This window comes from Choristoneura fumiferana, chromosome 20 (genome assembly GCF_025370935.1).
Source record: "Choristoneura fumiferana chromosome 20, NRCan_CFum_1, whole genome shotgun sequence".
NCBI lineage: Eukaryota > Metazoa > Arthropoda > Insecta > Lepidoptera > Tortricidae > Choristoneura > Choristoneura fumiferana.
This window is the reverse complement of record NC_133491.1, coordinates 5,928,637-5,948,864: the sequence shown is the minus strand read 5'-3', so window position 1 is coordinate 5,948,864 and position 20,228 is coordinate 5,928,637. Positions and strand designations below refer to the sequence as shown.

General features: G+C 39.9%; 1 protein-coding gene and 1 long non-coding RNA gene across 2 annotated transcripts; one reads left to right on the top strand and one right to left on the bottom strand.

Annotated features, from left to right (window-relative positions):
* Positions 1 to 5,208: 5,208 nt before the first annotated feature.
* LOC141439320 (uncharacterized) lies at positions 5,209 to 8,920 on the bottom strand. Its single transcript, XR_012452582.1, has 2 exons — positions 7,974 to 8,920; positions 5,209 to 6,841 (listed from the first exon to the last, which is right to left on the bottom strand). It is a non-coding gene; the product is annotated as an uncharacterized lncRNA (long non-coding RNA).
* A 3,189-nt stretch (positions 8,921 to 12,109) lies between these two features.
* LOC141439315 (UDP-glucosyltransferase 2-like) lies at positions 12,110 to 18,019 on the top strand. Its single transcript, XM_074103587.1, has 5 exons — positions 12,110 to 12,320; positions 14,767 to 14,989; positions 15,633 to 15,852; positions 15,934 to 16,153; positions 16,876 to 18,019. The coding sequence occupies exons 1-5, from the start codon at positions 12,199 to 12,201 to the stop codon at positions 17,150 to 17,152; spliced, it is 1,062 nt and encodes a 353-aa protein (XP_073959688.1). The 5' UTR covers positions 12,110 to 12,198; the 3' UTR covers positions 17,153 to 18,019.
* Positions 18,020 to 20,228: the final 2,209 nt, after the last annotated feature.

Sequence of the window (20,228 nt, the reverse complement as noted above, 5' to 3'; positions counted from 1 at the left end):
TAAAGAAGCTTTGACTTGTAATGTAGATGTACGTACCATATTATTGAACATAAATTTCATAGAAAAAATATTGGCACAAAATTCACGGGTAATACACGAAATTGAATATTTATTTCCGAATTAGACTAGTAGTATTTGTAACGGACAACTCATGTACATTTTAATGCAAGTAAGAAACTCATAAAAACACATATAAAATAATAAAAATGGAACACGCGGACAAAACAAACGTTGGTTAAATACCGAGAAACGTAGCGACGTCAAGGCATGTCAGTTGCAAAGATTTATCTCCATTTTGTATGTTCCACCTCCACGAGAGAAAGCATTAGGTGAAAATGAATGTCTGCAACCAGATAAACGTTAGAAAAGATTATTAGTTTCAAAAATACTTAAGTATTTTAGGAATTCATCATCATCATAATTAATAGCTGTAGGACGTCTACTGTTGAACATAGGTTTCCCCACAGACCTTCAGTTGCTTCGGTTGGAAGAGGCCTTTTACCAGTTCATCCGTCCATCTCATAATCTCCATTCAAGAACTTTTCGGTCCCAACGGCCATCTGTTCTCCGTGCTATATGGCCTGCATATTGCCACTTCAACGAGCTAATTTGCTTGGCTATGTCGGTGACGTTCGTTCTTCTATGTATCAAATTGTCATGATTTTCTACCCAGTTCGACGAAGTCGCCAGTCTGTCTTGTATCAAGCAGTGCAAATGGTTTGACGCTTGAATGGTTGAAAGCACACTATATATATCTGCCTATACGTCTATCCATATCAATATCGTAGGGTGAACATTTCTGTAGGCAACCCGGAGTGTGATAGAGTGTGTGTTTATGGTTTGTATTTTCAGATGCAGCTAGTATCCAAAGCTTTGCCATCTTTTTTACCACTGATGTCTCGTAAAAATTTGTCAATTTATTGGGAATCGAGTTGTTATGACGGCTAATGATCTATCCTTACTGAAATTATAAATGCAAAAGCAAGCATGTTTCTTTTTTACGCTTTACCAAACGGCAGCCACGACGTACAAAATACGCGTTCATGAATCTACATAAGCACGACGACGTCTGTACACGCGTCAATGTGTGCGTAAAATACACAGGGCTGACTATCGCAAAACCCTAGTACTATAAGTACTATCTACTACCAATTTATTTAAACCTACTTAAAATGAAATTTAGCGTGGATTAGCTCATTATCACCATAGATATTTTGCGATCGAACAATCGATCAGCAACACTAAGGGGCTGTTTCACCATCCATTGATTAGTGTTAACTGACGGTTAAATGTGATGCCGTCTCCGTCTATTCGAACAAAAGAAATAGAGACGGCATCACATTTTTAACCGTCAGTTCATCATCATCCCAGCCTATATACGTCCCACTGCTGGGCACAGGCCTCCTCTCAGAACAAAAGGGCTTGGGCCATAATTCCCACGCGGGCCCAGTGCGGATTGGGAACTTCACACGCACCATTGAATTGCTTCGCAGGTTTGTGCAGGTTTCCTCACGATGTTTTCCTTCACCGCAAAGCTCATGGTAAATTTCAAATGTAATCCGCACATGAATTTCGAAAAATCAGAGGTGCGAGCCGGGGTTTGAACCCACGACCCTCTGCTTGAGAGGCGATAGGTCAAACCACTAGGCCACCACGGCTTTCACCGTCAGTTAACACTAATCAATGGATGGTGAAGTGAAACAGCCCCTAAATGACAATTGCAAATAATGAATCCTTCGTCTGAACTCACACTTGGCTGTTAATTTATAAACAGCAAAAACACAAACTACGCGTTGTATTGTAAGTTTCTAATTAATTACAGAACTAAGCAGCAATTACCTACCAACTTTACATGCTACGTTTATATTCAAAATTAGCTACACCCACTCCTTTTGGTCCTGGAATTTAATTACTTGCATGTGTTCAGTAGAAAATAGGAATGTGGACTAGCTCTCATGTGGATGCGTTTCAAAAAATAAAAATGCTAGGTTTTCACAGAATAAAGTAGAATTATCCAGCTGTTTAAATAATCTTCATTAATTAGTAGATTGAGGCCAGCATTATTTTGTTTATCAATATAAACACACTCACTTTTTATAATTTTTTTTTTATAGTAACATATTACATATTTAGTTATGGTTTCTTAGGTTAGTTTTCTTTGTCTTCTTATTATTATTATATTCTTAATAAAGTTAACTTTTAGTCAAAATACCATGCACAGGACTTATCACGCTAACACACACGAGTAATATTTATTTTTTTAAAGTTAGATTGCAGAAAGATAGGCAGGAGTAGCAAGAGAGGAGAGGCCTTTGCCCAGCAGTGGGACACAAAATAGGCTAATTAAAAAAAAAAAATTTTGTAAATAAATCTCTCATTGAAGCAAAGCAAGTACGAAGTACTAATATCTCGATCCTTTTCTCTCTGACCCTATTACATAATATCTTCTCATTGACCTTACGTTGCTAGCTTCACTTGTAAACTGACAAAAACTACACGCTTTACTCGATTCCTTTAAACGTGTGTGTATGTAACGTGACTGATGAATTGACAGAGACCACTAAATCTAGCTGAAAAGTTTGGCAGATACTCGTATATTCCTTGAAATTCATATTGTTTTTGTTTATATATAATACGTTGTCGGCCCTTTAAGATAGCAGTAGGCTCGTTTTTTGCTGATTCCTAAGTTATACCGGTCCGGAAATACAGGCACTGCAAGCTGATTCAAAAGTTTCACCATCAATCAAGTCAAGTTATTGTCAAAGTGTTATTCTATTAAAAATCTTCACGGGATGGAGGCCAAGCTAGTTTTTATTATTCTACTGGTGCAAAGCCACGCGGTAAAGCTAGTTGCTATTATAAAAAGCTAAAAGGCGATGTTAAAAATTTACTTAAAGTAAGTCACCTTCAAAAATCAGGCCAAGTTTGTCACAAGCTCAAACCAGCCGTTCCCGCTAAATTGCTCCAGCAAAGAGGATTTGCACTTATAATCAGAACTGTACACAATTTTAAACGTACAGGGCACTTTGAACTCAAACTTGTGTACGCAAGGTTCCCTGTATCTGTTTAGCTAAGATATCTTCGAGTAAACATGACAGCGGTTTGTGTAAGTAAGCACGTGTATGCGGGACACGGTGGGGTGTTAATTTTAAAAGTTTAAAACAATGTTTCCCCGTGGACGCGTTTTGTGGGGAAAAAAGGGGACGGAATCTGTGAGGTTCGGGGCAGACTACGTCTAGTTATCTGTTTTTGTTAAACAATTTGCTATTGTGTATATGCCTGAGACCGTATCGTTTAGCGGGCGGACACTCGCGGTCGCATTTTCTATTTCTTTCTACCCTCATCCTATTTTCTGCGACAGAAAGTGATTGTGATTCCGAGTGCGTTCGACTTAAAGCCTGTGCTTTAGTTGGCTTTGGGTTCAATTTTTTGGGTTTAAAACGTAGGGAAATGTAGCCAATATTTTTTAGTATGCTAATTATACATCCGAAATTAAGGTACAAGATTGAGATGATAAGGAAAACTAGCAAAAGTGTGAGTCGGATTTGCGGGTTGAGGGTGTTGTACAAATTCAAAATACTTGCGTAAAGAAAAAAAAGAACTTAAAGAAAACCCGTGAAAATTTTCCTGTTTCCTTTGCGGTTGGGACTTCTAGACTTTTACTTTACTACACCCTAATCCTGTCGGAATGCCGGGATATAAAGTATTTTAGAGTGCCAGTTATCTACACATCAAATTTAATTTAGATCCATCCATTCCAGCCGTTTTATCACAAAAGTACACACAATCACACAATACTCTTACAAACTATCGCCTGTTAATATACTCGTATATTAGGATTTGTTGGCAATTCTCGCCCTGAGAACTGCCGGTGGGTTGAATTTGATTAGATGTGCGTGCGCACCCTGCGTCGCTTTACTTAGACCAAACCGCTGGCCTCGCGGGTTCGATGTGCAGGCCGCGCCTTGGTCGTCGCTGATGATGCCGATGTGAAGGCAGACCCTCTCCCGAGCCCCTGGGATCGGTCTGGACAGCTGCCGCCTCCTGTAGCTAGCTGCCGCCGGTGTCGTGTGAAGGGTTGAGGTTATGACGATGAAATCAAACTGCGATTACGTTCACCACTATATTTCGCGTTACTGATACCGGACAACTGTTTATATCTATAAATATGATTCAGATGATCTTAGATTACTTAATGACACGATTTGACACTGAGAGCTCCGCTCTGACCCCGAGATCGCTATAGACGTCCACCGTCTCTCAGTGCTTTTGAATGACTCCCCGGTCGAATGAGTGACCGGTCCATTGACATACATAGGCTGTCAAAAACAATAAAAATGATTTAAGGGTCCATCACACATTCCCGTAAAGTGACTTCTACACGACCCGACCTACGATGTTACGTTTTGCGTAAACATTTCCTGCCAGGGCCAGGCGAAAGATGGACTGAACACTTGCAAGCACTATTGACTCTACTTACAATAATATTGACTTATGATCTACTGATAAACAGCTGACAACCTATGACACTTAGGTGTAGCACATGAATAAACGCTCTACCTATCCTGAAAATGTAGGTATACAATTGACTATGACTTATCCTAAGAGTTGAGTTATCCATACATTTATACACATGAAATGAACAATATCCATTAGACTGAGGGTCTACATAATAATGCACAGATGATTATAAAGTACAACAATATCAATTGGTGCCCTACCAATAAATAGAAAAATATGATTATGATTGACCTACGTTATATTCAATAGGCAATTTACACAGTTTGACTACTGGGCGTATGAGTTCGCCACCTTGAGTTTTTAATTTAACTGACCTGACAATCTGGTCAGTTCCCTTATACACTTCAATGACTCTACCACGCCTCCATTGTAATGGAGGTGAGTTCTCATCCTTAATGAGAACCAGATCATTCAGTTCGAGGTTATTGACTTGAGAATACCATTTATTACGCGCTTGTAAATTATTGAGATACTCAATATGCCACCTTGACCAGATTGATTGATACATTTTTTGAATAACCTGAAAACGTGATAACCTCGACGTCTTAGTGTCCTTCCAATGTGGTTCCGGTAGAGCTACTAATGGTTGACCAATGAGAAAGTGCCCCGGTGTGAGCACTTCGAGATCTGACGGATCCTCACTCATAGGAACTAACGGCCTTGAATTCAATATGGACTCTATTTTTGAAAATAGAGTTGATAGTTCCTCAAACGTGAAGATAGTGTCTCCAGCCTCTCGTTTGAGTAAAAGCTTGGCATGCTTGACAGCTGACTCTACCAAACCAGACATGTGAGGAGCTCCTGCTGGGTTGAATTCCCAGCGAATATTTTGACGTGCAAATTCCCCCTTGAGTACAGTCTCATTATTGACCAGAAACTGATTGACATCACGCAGGTAAGAATTAGAGCCAACAAAATTGGTACCTCGATCCGATCGGACGAGTGAAGGCAGCCCTCGTCGGCTGACAAACCTGGTGAACGACGCGATGAATGCCTCGATCGTCAATGCTGAAACCACCTCGAGATGAACCGCCTTGGTTCCTAAACAGACAAACACACATAGGTAAGCTTTGACTGATTTAGCATTCCTTAATAAACTACTCTTAACTAAATATGGGCCTGCGAAGTCTGTCGCAACGCCTGAGAAAGGCCGTGCTGCCGTGACTCGGTCAGCCGGTAAATCTGCCATGAATGGCGGTTGAACCGATGAATTGAATCTGAAACAAACTAAACATTTCCTGATAACCCTTGAAACTTGACGTCGGAGTGACGGAAACCAATATTCCCTCCGGATTATAGCAATGAGCGCGTTCGTCGCTGCATGACAATATGACCTGTGATAGTATTCGATGAGTAACTGACCCCATTTATGATCCTTAGGTATGAGATATGGATGCTTTGCTCCATATGGTAGAGCTGATTTACGTAGTCGTCCGCCGACACGCAGCAAGTTTTCGTCATCGACGAAAACGCTAAGCTTCTGCAATGATTTACAGACCAGCTTTCCTTGTTTGACCATAACAATTTCCTCCTTGAAAGCGTCTAATTGAACTTTACCTATCCAATGTTTAGTAGCTGCGCGAATCTCGTCCAATGACAGTGTAGACTGAAGATTCCTTTGCTCCCTCGGCAACTTGATATTTTTACAAAATCTAAGTATGAATGCACTGACATTGATTAGTTTGCTATATGAACTGACACGTGATAAGAGTGCGTCTTCCCACGACTCTACTGGCGTAACAAAATGAACTAATTTCTTGAAACCTGGTAACTCTTGAGGTATAGTGACTGGTAACTGTGGCCACTGGGATTCCTCCCGCAATAACCAATCAGGTGACCACCACAATTTGAATTGAATTAATTCCCTTGCGGACATTCCGCGTGAAGCGACATCTGACGGATTACGCTCTGATCTGACATGACGCCATGTGATGTGACGTTTGGACTGTTGAATGTCCTGTACCCTGTTACATTCAAATGTTTGTAACATGTGAGGTTTGGCCTTGAGCCATGACAAAACAATACTGCTATCTGACCAAGCATTGATAGTCTCTAACTGAACAGAGTCGTCGTACGAATCTGCGACGTGATTAAGCAGTTTGCATACCAGGTGAGATGCATTGAGTTCCAATTTTGGAATCGTCTGCTTGGTTTTATGTGACGCGACGCGTGATTTAGCAATGACTAAGCTGACCTTGACATGTCCTGACGCATCCACCGTCCGTAGATAGACGCTCGCCGCGTATCCCAGCTCCGAGGCGTCGCCGAAACCGTGCAATGAGTATGAAACGGCGCTCGGTAGTGAGACACACCGTGGAATCTGTAAATGAGACAAATGATTGAGATCCTGCGTAAGTTCGTCCCACTGATTGATTTGATTTTGATTGATCGGCTCGTCCCAGTTGAGCCCATCCGAGAATAATGACTGTAAGAATACTTTGAATCGAAATATGACTGGTGCGCAATAACCACACGGGTCGTACAAACGTGCGATTGTACTGAGCACGCTACGTTTCGTAGGAGGGTGACCAAGTGGCACGTTGATTTGATATGCCATTGAATCTGACACTGGATCCCATTGAACACCTAATACCTTGATGAAACTTTTATCCTCAGTATCAAATGAGTGTGGCAGCTCGCAATACTCCTCCGGTAAGTCACGCAATAGCTCCCTACTATTGGACGACCATTTACGTAACTCATAACCTGCGCTCCCGGTTAGCGCTATGAGCTCTTGCTTGAGCTGTTGAGCCTCTGCCACTGAGTCTGCTCCTGTGAGGATATCATCAACGAAGATATCTCGTCGCATGACGTGTGCTGCGTGTGAATTCGGATGCGACACCTCCCAATCGTCCGCTAGTAGCAACACCGTCCGTATAGCTATGAATGGACTTGACCTCAGCCCGTAGGTATTAGTATTTAATTCATATACCTGAACATCGTGTGACGGATCCTCCCTCCAGAGGATTAATTGATATTTCCTATCATCTGGGTGAACAAATGTTTGACGAAACATCATTTTGATGTCAGTAGTGAATACCACTTGATGACGTCGAAAATTTAAAATGATTTTAGTGATATCATTTTGAAGAGGTTGCCCAGAGTGAAGGCATTGATTGAGTGACACACCTGTGGACGATCGCCCTGATCCGTCGAATACAACTCTGATTTTATCGGTGCCTCGTTTGAAGATACCGTGATGCGGTATGACAAAATGTTCTGAGTTAAATTGAAAATCCGATTTTGACATATGACCGAGAGTTTCGTACTCTCTCATGAAATCTTTATACTTGGAGGCGAAAAGTGCGTCCTTAGACATTTTTCTCTCCAAAGCTCGCAACCTTTTCATTGCAAGCGACCTTGATTCGCCTAATGATGAGCGTGTTGAAAGTAACGGTAACCTGACTATGTATTTGCCGTCAGGCAGACGTTGAGTAGTGGAAATGTACAACCTTTCGCATTCCATGTGATCTGGATGAACTGCAGGCTTCGAAGGCGGCTCCTCGACCTTCCAAAACCGCTCGAGCACCTCCTCGAGTCTAGTGGCGTGCAGGCCGTAGTCCTCCACGGACGTACCCGCTGACTGTGATGACGTCACCGCTGACTGGTGAGTCGAGGTCAATGAACCCATGATGACATGCCCAAAGCATGTCCCGTAGGCTGCTATTCCTGGAACGTGAGTGGAAATCTTTGAACCATCGAGTACATAATTTAATATGTCAGTACCTAAAATGATGTCCACATCTGAGGCTTTGTCAAACTTGCCATCAGCTAATATGATATGTGACAACCGTAATTGATCTTTGAGCTGAGTGTCATATGATGGAATGTTTCCCGTTAGTGAATACATGACTGAAGCTATTGTACTAATGATGGGTACCTGTTTACCTACAGGTTTGATTATTAATTTGACTATTGAACCAGGTACCTTTACCCTTTGCTGACCAATTCCATAAATATTATTACCATTAGACTGTTGGTGTAATTTTAACCTTTGAACTATTGACTGTTTAATTACTGAGACACTCGCCCCGGTGTCGAGTAAGGCCCTAACCTTAAAATAATTGCCATCACCTGATTTCACCATTACTACCGCCGTGGGACAAATGGTGACTGGTAATGACTGTGTCACACCAACAGTGGTAGCATCTCATTGAGGAGATGGTGGTGATTGTGGAGGAATGGGGCTGATCCGCTGCCCATACCTAAGTGCCTGGTACTCAGACTGAGCCCACTGTGCCCTTGCCCCTACCGGAAGCCTTGGCCGGTGAGATGCCAACGCCTGAGCTGATGGAGCTTCCTGGTACAGTGGTTGAGTCACTGGTACATTTGATTGGCCGCCCTGGCTCCCGGACCATTGCGGTCAATGAGTCACCTGTGCAACTGGGTGACCGCCCTGGCCCCCACTTGCACCTGTGCCACATGTTGGTACTGCCTGACTGGTGACTGGCGTCTGGGTATCTGTCTACCTTGGCCGGAGGTTGAGGCCCCAGGTTGACTATGATCAGGTGATACCTGTGCCTTGAACTCGCTGCTGCATTGCAAATGAGCGAGTTATGATCCGGTGATTTGCAATGAAGACACCAGTTCCGTATGACTGCATTCCTTGGCATAGTGTAGCCGTAGACACTTGAAACAATGACCACTTTTCTTTGCCCATGACTTGCGTGCTACTGGTGACATACTTAGAAAGTCTACACATTTATAATGAGTGGTCCCCACCACAAAATGAACATGATGAAATAGGATTCACCTGATGAACTGGATGCACTCCACGTGCTGGCCTGCCACGTGCCCCCGAGGTGGACGCACCCTGCTGTCCTCGTCGTGGTGGTGACCGCTGGTAGCTTCTCCCTGAAGCCGCTTCCGGTGCTGGTGACACGGCGAGTTGCACCCTGCATTGCTCGTCGAGTACCTCGAGCAGTTGATGAACACTGGGTAGAACCTGATGACACGTCCCATACCGCTGTTCGAATGCTGACCTGATCAATGTTGGCAGCTTCTGTATGATTAAAAACACAATTAAATATGACCATTCGTTAATTGGTTGTTTGAGCTTTTCCAGTGCCTGAATAGACTCTCGGAGAGGATCATAGAAATCTGACCTTAACCTCTCAACATTGTTAATGACCGGTAGGTTGGTGATCTGTGACAAGTATGTATCTACCAGCATCCTGTGGTTCTGATACCTATCTGTGAGCAATTTCAGTGCCACTGAATAATTTTGACCATCCATCGGTAGCTGACGTATGAGCGACAGAGCTTCACCTGACACTGATGCTCGCAAATAAAAATGCTTCTCCGAATCTGAAATGTCCCGTGAATGGACCAAGGATTGAAAGAGATCAAAGAATGACATCCACTCCATTGGCCTGCCGCTAAACTTAGGCAGTTCAATGGAAGGCAACTTTGCCATTACCTGGCTATGATGACGTATCCTAGGCTCGTCTGCGGACCCCCTGCCCTCCGATGCCTGCTCCAACTTGACAAGTAACTTATTGATTTCACTGAACTGTGCGTGAATTTGTTCCATTTCTCCCTCAGGAATCTCCTCTGACGAAAGACCAAGCAACGCCTCATATGCTAGTACGAACTGATTATAATATGAACCGAAATTACGTTTAGCTACTGCCACCGCTGATGTACCTTGGGCTTCGCTTATTGTACTAGCGAAATCTGTCAGCATGCGATATTTCGACATAAATTGAATCTTGGCATGAATTTTAGGAGGCATATTGACGTAAATGAATGAAGTACTTGATGTGTTTAAATCAAGTAAATAACCTCTGAATTCAATGACGAACGATAAATGCTTACACTGAATAACAATAGTCACACCCTGTGAGCCACACTTGTATTAAACTACCTACCTAAAAGTTAACTTAACAACAATCGACGCGCACAACAATAAATCTCACTGTTTGATCAAATTAAACACAACTGTATTTAAACTTAAACCTCACTAAAACAGCATTTGTTTACTTATGCCGTAATGATTAACTGATAACGTGATAATGATAAGATTATTGATTACAGATAACGATTGTTGATTATGTTGATAAATAAATGACATTTGCCACAAATGAACGAATGAATGAGTCAGTTATGCGCTCATCTGACCATAGATAATGCAACTCGCAAGTTGTCCGAATTGATCGGAGTGAAGTGAATGACAATTTATAAAAAACACTTAAAGTCTTTGAATGAATGAATGAGAATGAGATTGACTTGCCGAGTTCCGTCCGTTCTCCGATGATTTGTGTGATGACTTGCTTGCTTGTTTGCTACTCGCAACAAGATGGCGGCGAAATTTCTTCCAATGATGAATATTTCGAGTGTCAATACCTATTGCACTATTTAAACCGCACTTTCACTCACTGCGAAAATGACTTAACGCGCACTGAATTTAATGTCTTAATATTATTAATCAATATTATGATAATATGATGTGAAGTATGCGCGCGCGGCGCCCGCCGTGCCGAGATGATAATGAAGTACACGCGCCCTGCGACGTACGTTATCGTGCTGATTCTTTTCTAACGTTCTGCTCCCCTCATGGGTTCCACCAAAAATGTTGGCAATTCTCGCCCTGAGAACTGCCGGTGGGTTGATTTTGATTAGATGTGCGTGCGCACCCTGCGTCGCTTATACTTAGACCAAACCGCTGGCCTCGCGGGTTCGATGTGCAGGCCGCGCCTTGGTCGTCGCTGATGATGCCGATGTGAAGGCAGACCCTCTCCCGAGCCCCTGGGATCGGTCTGGACAGCTGCCGCCTCCTGTAGCTAGCTGCCGCCGGTGTCGTGTGAAGGGTTGAGGTTATGACGATGAAATCAAACTGCGATTACGTTCACCACTATATTTCGCGTTACTGATACCGTACAACTGTTTATATCTATAAATATGATTCAGATGATCTTAGATTACTTAATGACACGATTTGACACTGAGAGCTCCGCTCTGACCCCGAGATCGCTATAGACGTCCAACGCCTCTCAGTGCTTTTGAATGACTCCCCGGTCGAATGAGTGACCGGTCCATTGACATACATAGGCTGTCAAAAACAATAAAAATGATTTAAGGGTCCATCACACATTCCCGTAAAGTGACTTCTACACGACCCGACCTACGATGTTACGTTTTGCGTAAACANCATTGACATACATAGGCTGTCAAAAACAATAAAATTGATTTAAGGGTCCATCACAGACATTCCCGTAAAGTGACTTCTACACGACCGACCTACGATTTACGTTTTTGCGTAAACATTATGGAATGGCATACTATATGGACATCAAAAGTTTTGACCAACCAATTTTATGACTTGCAATAATTATGACCTGCGAAAATCGGAACTTCACTTTATATATTTTAATGTTATGTTAAAATCGGAGTTTAAATTTTATGGGATCAATTGACACCTTCCATCTTCACCACCTCCGCATCATTATAAAATTTGTGCCCGTATTGTCTAACGTTCACGATCGCATGCACTATCTCTTTCTATCCTTGTATTATACTGTGTGACAGAAAGAAATTGTGAAAACGGTTGTAATTCCGAGTAGGTGGGTAATCACAGCTTTTATTTCAATCTGTAACCTTTTCAGTTTCGCCGGGTACTTCTCCATTCCGCTTATCTGGGCAGTCTCAACCCAACTGTACTGGCAGCCTATACGTCTTATGGACGAAGTTCCCAACCCCTCTTATTCGGTGGACGTCAATTCCGGACACATACCTCCCCTCAAGTTCGTGTGGCGGCTGCAAGAACTCAAGACACAGGTCAAGAAGCAGTGGGTACTTCGGTAAGTTGAAGCTGAAAATAAGCAAAGCCTTTACAAGTTATCTTTAAATTAAACTGGAACACTTAAGCAAGTAGAAGATTGACTAAACAATGTAAAGTGTTATCAAGATTTCTTTCTTGTGGTTGAAAAATATGGATCCCATTGACCTAGGAGTTCCGAAACTGTAAGTCACAACGTCTCGGGGATTCGCGACATTCTTCCCGTGTGCTGCGAATCAGGGTGCCCTGCAGCAATGCAGGGATAGTAATAGGTTTGTGCATATGGTCAGGAATGCATATTTAGGGTATGTACAATCGAGGTCATAAACTTATGAGCAAAAGTTTGATCAAAAATATCTGCAAAAAATACTAACAATAGAGTCGTGTTCAGATATTTTTGACCAAAATTTTTCTCACAACTTTATGAACTCTACTTTAACTACGTTCATTTTCTTTAATGTGGGTATCGCAAAACAATTACAACCTGTGAAGAAAGTATTGTATTGTAAAACTCTTTATTGTACATAAAACACTTATAACAGAAACAGGGTAATAAGATGTACAAAGGAAAGGATGTATAAGTTGCAGTATCGAAAATATTAGAATGCGTACCTGACCGATGTTCAAAGTGTACCACATTATAGGCGTAAATAAATACCTTTATTACAAATCAATCATTTCGGTGAAATCTTTCCAGGGATGTTCCGTCAAATAAACCCAACCATGTGCTGAAATATTAAGTATCAATTGTAGTACATCTTCTTGTAAAATATTAATATTCATTGAACGCCACGCCAAAGAGAAGTTAAAAAAGAATACACACTGAAAAAAATGAGCAAGGTATTGCTCCTAGATTCATTAGCACGAGTAAATGGTAGTTATGGCGAAGTCTGATAACAATATTAAAAGCTTAATTCTGAATACGTATTTCGGCAGATTGTCAGAGTAGTTATCCCAGAAGTTTAACAACTTCAACTTCCAAATTGAATAAATAGATCAGGAATATTCAGATGTATTTACCAACTGTACTTACTACTCCAAAAGGTAGCTTCTGTATTCGAATCACTTATCTTATAAAACAAACATTATTGATCAAAATCTGCAATGATTTATTTGATATAATTTTACTTTCAGTTAAACCATTACCTACCAAGAGAGACCTTGATCTTGACTGTAATCTCGATATTGATCTAGGTAAAGCAAGGTTTATTTTATAAAACACCAGTGACATTGACTATGAAAATTTCATTATAATCAAATGAGCGAAGATTTTAACCGATTATGTCCATTGAACTTTATAGAATACAACGTAGACCCTTCACATTATCTTACCCCACATGATAGCAAAAATATTTAAATGAAGACTTAAAAAAACACAAGTTTTTAATAGTTATTTACTGTAGTAGGTTCACTTGGTCTTTCTCAAAAATGCCAGTTAAAATCAAATAAAGTCCAAAGCGGAAACACCCGTCTATTCACAATTGTTGACTTGGTTGCGAACTTGCCCGTCGCAACTCTGACTTCCGACCTTCGACCACTTTCAGCCCATCCAACTAGTTTATCGATAAATACGTTACGATGAAAACTTGTTACGGAACTGACAACTATTGGAATGCATTCTGAGTTGGATTTTGAGTTGGTCTAGTGAAATGTTTCAGTGCAGATTCGCGTTGTAATAACATGAAGGACCCGATATTGGAAAGAATGAAGAGGAAGAAAGAAAAATATTGAAACAAAAAAAACACTAAAATAACATATTTATTGCTATATTAATCTTGTAGTTACTACATACTGGAGACGTGAGTAGGACCAACATTACACCCTCAGTAATTGATAATGGATCATTTGTTCACAAACATATTTATTTATGTAAAACCCCCACAATATTAACTACAGAGCGGCCAATACGGTTTACTAATGTTTCGGCGAATAACATTTAGCAACCTGTTTCATTTCGCAACTTTTAATTTCCCAACTGTTTAATATTTCTGAAACTGTAAATATTTCAGGATTTTTATAAAACTAACCTAACCTAACCTAAAGGGTTCTACACGATGGCCCTGAAATAAAGTTTGCGAAATGAAAGATTTGCGAAATTAAACAGGTTGCCTAACGTTACGTTGCGAAAAGGCAGTACTCGGGTCAATACACTTAGTAAACAATTTAATCTCCACGATGGACAGATGACATTGCAAAAATCGCTGGAACCGACTGGACAAGTACTGCCAAAGACAGAGAGCTGTGTAAGAAGATGGAGAAGGCCTTCACTCAAAGAGGGGTCCTAGTCTCAAAAGAAAATAAATAAATGGAACTAATCATACTAACACTAGGTATTAAGAACCATTCACTAACAACACTGACACTACTCTATGTAATATGCAGAAGAGACTGGGACTAAATAAAGGCTTTTTATTTTTTTATTTATTTATTATGGGCTCCACAGACAAGTTTTTTTTTATACTTTGCAGTTACAAAATTCGACCCCTAGAACTGGAGCTCTATGACACAGTTTTTAAGTCAGCGGCCATGACCACAGGCAAGGCTTTACCAGAATACTATGACATACCTAAGAACTACTCTATGATGCTGGTGAATACCCATCCTTCTGTGGCCATACCGTGGAGAGTGCCTCCGAGTGTGAGGGAGATAGCTGGGTATCATATCAAACTGCCTGTTCCAGAGTTAGACGTGGTAGGTATTTACTTACTATAATCGACCCCTACGAGTAAAGGGGGAAGGCCTATGTCCAAAATTGGACCTCCTAAGGGCTGATATGATGATGATGATGGAGTCAAGTAAGTACTCATAACTCCAAGAACATCGCAGCAAACTGCACCAAGCCATCAGTTCACATTGTAACTACCCACCCTGTGTCTTCCTGTAGGTACGTGGTTGTCACTAAAGAAGTGCTTTTTTTTGGGAGACATACATATGTCCATCAGAAGACGCATTGCAGCTGATGATGACGATGATGATCCATCCATCCCAGCCTATATGCGTCCCACTGCTGGGCACAAGCCTCCTCTCAGAACAAGAGGGCTTGGGCCATAGTTCCCATGCGGGCCCAGTGCGGATTGGGAACTTCACACGCACCATTGAATTGCTTCGCAGGATAGTGCATGTTTCCTCACGATGTTTTCCTTCACCGCAAAGCTCGTGGTAAATTTCAAATTACATGCACATGAATTTCGAAAAACTCAAGAGGTGCGAGCCGGGGTTTGAACCCACGACCCTTTGAGAGGCGATAGGTCAAACCACTAGGCCACCACGGTTTCACGGCATGATGATGATGATGATAATAATAATACTCTAGCCATTCCATTGACAATTTCAGAATTTGAAATCTATATTGGATGCTTCTCCGCAAGGAGTCATTTACTTCAGTTTTGGCACAACTAACTCCGGCAAGGATATGGAAGATAGGATGCGGAGGGAGTACTTGGAGTTGTTCAGAAATATCAACCAAACAGTTCTTTGGAAGATAGAAATTCCTTTAGAAAATTTGCCGAGCAATGTGCACTTGATGGAGTGGTTTCCACAAACAAGTGTGTTGAGTAAGTATAAGTTACTAGGCAAATTATACCTACCATCACAAAATGCACGAATCAACCAATTATCTACGAATTGTTTTCCAGATCACCCAAACACGAAACTTTTTATAACCCACGGTGGTTTGTTATCTTTCATCGAAGCCATACACTTTGGTGTTCCTATGATAACTATACCTCACGGTGGTGATCAGTATAGTAATGCAGAGGTTGCAGTCAAAAAAGGGGTTGCTATAAAGTTGGAGAATAACCAGAATGCACCAGCCAAACTAAGGAATGCTTTGAATGCAATGTTCACGGATAGAACGTAAGCTTTTTTTATGTACATAAAATTGACCCGTAATTGACCCCAGTCTTACGCTGACTGTATGTTTATGCAAAACGATTATTCGGGTTAACATGATTCTACAGCAGAATTTTATGTGAAGTAATTTTCGAACAATCGACATTATGCCATATAAAGGTAGTTATTTGCAGATTGTTGAAAAAGTAAAACTCACCGCTTAGAGACTTCAGTGAGCAGTAATGGGAAGGAAGAAACTTATAGATTTAACTGGACTAAGTAATTTTTTGTTTGGTTCTATTTATAATGAATTTCGAGAAATCTTTACCTACTGATACTTAATTGCCTAAATACTACTAATACGGGAACTTAAAATACTTCGTATAATCTTTTACATGGGTTTAACTAACTTAGGTTACTTACGTATCAAAAATACAAACTGAGACATGAATGCACAGATAAATCAGAAAAAGAGACCAGCACTGGGAATCGAACCCAGGTCCTCAGCAATCCGTGCTGCGTGCTATAGCCCCTACACCACTGCTGGACCACGGAGCACGGATTGCTCAATATGGTTTCACGGGATACCCGTAAAAGTAACAAATTTGGAGTTGAAATACAAAAAGATTCCAAAAAACCAATCATAATTAGGTTACGTAGTTAATTTAAAGTTTATTTCATATTTTTCTTAAAAATATAAAAAACACACGAACATACAGCTTTTTATGTCAAATTAATGATTCTAGGTACCAGGACAACATGAAACGTGTATCGCGCATCTACCATGACCGACCAGCCCTCCCAACCAAGGAACTGGTGCACTGGGTGGAACACGTCGTCACAACCCAAGGGGCATTACATCTTCGCTCCCCAGCACTCATGGTACCCTTGTACCAGAAAGCGTACCTAGATCTTGTCGCATTGATCTTAGCTGTAATAATTACTTCCGTTTTGATACTTTATTTCTGTATCCGTTGGTGTTTTAGAAGGATGAAGCAGAAATGCTTGACATGTAAACGGTAATTTCAAATTAAGTATACATAGGAACATTCTTGCTTGTCCATTTAGATAGATAGATAGGATATCTAAATGGACAAGCAAGAATGTTCCTTACAAAAAAAAATTGAGGACAGCCAGCATGCATAATTTTTTTTTGTAAGGAAAATCGACGATTGACGAAATACTACAAAGTAAATATTTTAATAAAAACGTTACTTTTAAACCGATTGAAAATATCTGAGACGGATTAATCTCACGAAATAAATTTAATTCCCTAATAGGTACTTATTTATATACAAAATATTACGAGGCCAGACAAAATACGTACATATTTACCAAGTAATATGTTACTATTGTAGATAATTAATTAATTATTGTTTATTTTATTTTAGATACTTTATACTTAAGTTTATTTATGGCTATTTCTTCTTAATAAATAAATAAAATATGTGTTTTCTCTTTAATAAATTATACTTTGAATTTCTAAAGTCGTGGTGGCTTAGTGGTTTGACCTATCGCCTCTCAAGCAGAGGGTCGTGGGTTCAAACCCCGGCTCGCACCTCTGAGTTTTTCGAAATTCATGTGCGGAGTTACATTTGAAATTTACCACGAGCTTTGCGGTGAAGGAAAACATCGTGAGGAAACCTGCACAAACCTGCGAAGCAACTCAATGGTGCGTGTGAAGTTCCCAATCCGCACTGGGCCCGCGTGGGAACTATGGCCCAAGCCCTCTTGTTCTTAGAGGAGGCCTGTGCCCAGCAGTGGGACGTATATAGGCTGGGATGATGGACTTTGAATTTCTATTAAGATTTATTTGATTGTGTAAATTTGTAAGTACTCAATATTTATTTAATAAAAATGCAATTTGCTTCATTATAGAAAAAAGTTGTCATAATTTAATCCAAAAGAAATGACATTAAAATTTCCCAAAAACGTGATTTTTATTTAATTTAAACCTAACAAACAATCGTCTTTACTATTGCTTATATATTTATTATTCTCTAAAATATACAACGAAACAACAAAGTAAACGGTGGTCTAAAATGTCCAATTTCTAAACAAGGACTCGTCGAACTAAAATCTGGTGGAGACCGCGATTTTAGGGTGACATCACACAAGTATACCTGTCGGAGAACAAACCAATGTATGAAAAGTTTTTATAACAATTCATATTATGGCATTATTATAGAGCTTTCTAAATGTAACTTTAAAATTAATTGTTCTTAAAAGAAAAAAAAACTTGCTTAATCCTGACTACATTTACTACATAAGATTTTTAATAAATAATTTATTGAATCAGGCGTTACTTTGCGGAGGTCCATATTAATGAATTGAAACAACTACTTTGCTCACCCGCGACCTTTGAGGAAGGTCACGGGTCAGCATAGTAGGTAATGTTGCAGTTCATTTTTGATAAAATTTTGAGTATTTTGGCGCTGAAACATTTATTTTTGTTAAGTAAGTAAGTAAAATTTCGGATGGACTTTGGAATCATTTCTTACGAAACTAAAAGGAAAAAAAAACGGGAATTTAGTTCAGAACATATTGCTGAACACAAAAAATTAAACCAAGATATCATATTTCGGAATTCCTACGGAAATTAGTAAAATCTCAGAATTTCAATTGAACTGCTGGATCTTTAATAAATAAAATAAATAAAGATCATGGGACAATTGACACGAATTGACCTAGTCCCATACTAAGCAAAGCTTATATTATGGATACTAGGCAACAGATAAATATACTTATACAGATAAATACATACTTTAAATACTTATTTAACGTCTAAGACCCAAGAACAAACATTCGATTATTCATACAAATATCTGCCCCGGCTGGGGATCGAACCCGGCACCTCAAGCTTCGTAGTCAGGATCTCTAACCACTTGGCCATCCGGTTGTCAAAATGTCTATGGTTTACGCGTGCGAAGCCACGGATAAACACTATTATTCAAATGATGATTTTATTCTATCTGCAAACCCCTTTACTCAATCGATTTCAATCTCCGCTCCTAAACGGTAGTAACGTGCTTTTGCATTTCAAATTAGGAACAGCGTTTCTAGGTTGTTTTGGGACGCCGTAGCTCCCTAGGGATGGAAAAAGACCTATCGCTTTTAATTGCTCAGTTCGTTTAGTTTGTTGTTGGCGAAACGTTTATAGTATTTAGGTACTGTAAATTTTCCCTAAACTTCTGCATCGTTGTTTTTTAAGGGTACGATTTTTTAAATCTAGGTAATCTTAATTCATATACTTTTAAACGAAGTTTTACTTGAACACAATAAATAAAGATTGAAATTTTTATTACCAGTGCCAGAGATAAAAAAAATAGGATAAATTGCTTTAGTAGTTTTTTCCCAGCCAAAATCCGTACCTAAATGGCGTGATTGGAATTGTCTTCATAATCGCTGCTATTATTCAGCAGATAGTTAATAATTTGGATTGAATACGTTCCGTTATTAACACACATAGGTACACGTACGAAATAAAAAATGGCGAAGTTTTTATTTTGCTGAGTTTTTGATAAATCACGACACGTTATTTGGTAGTCAAATCTTACGTAGCTTGATGCAGGTAGTTTATGACCGATAATAAACTTTATTTGACGTGACAAATATGACGAAAGTAGAATAATCATAAAAGAAAATAACATAATTTCAAATGAAAGTCTGACCTAATTTCACATGCCATTTGTGGTAGATTTTAGTGATTTTTGTGCTATTTTTAAGATCTTATTGTACCTAAAATCCTGTGAAATAAATGATGTTGAATTTTGAATTTTTGGCCGACAGGACGGGTGCACAATTTGTGGGTGCACAGCACAGTGCATTATTGGTATGAAACTACAAATAAAGAAGGAAAGAAAAAAAATTTATGACAACATGGAACAAAAAACCGGCCAAGAGTGTGTCGGACACGCCCAAGATAGGATTCCGTAGCCATAACGAAAAAAATCAAGTAATATTATGTGCGTTATAAAACAATTAAAACACTTACTACAGTCTTAAAATCTATTACCAGAAAAAGAGCGTATCTTCACGGCACTTACGTGCTTTTGTTGAGAAGCGCAGTTTTCCGGCAATTACTCAAAAACGGTATAAT

Excerpts from the sequence above, each read along its gene's own strand:
- LOC141439315 (XM_074103587.1), top strand. The coding sequence starts at position 12,199 with ATGGACGAAGTTCCCAACCCCTCTTATTCGGTGGACGTCAATTCCGGA. Across the intron at positions 14,990-15,632 it reads CTGTTCCAGAGTTAGACGTG|AATTTGAAATCTATATTGGA; the intron begins GTAGGTATTTAC and ends TGACAATTTCAG. Across the intron at positions 16,154-16,875 it reads GCAATGTTCACGGATAGAAC|GTACCAGGACAACATGAAAC; the intron begins GTAAGCTTTTTT and ends TAATGATTCTAG.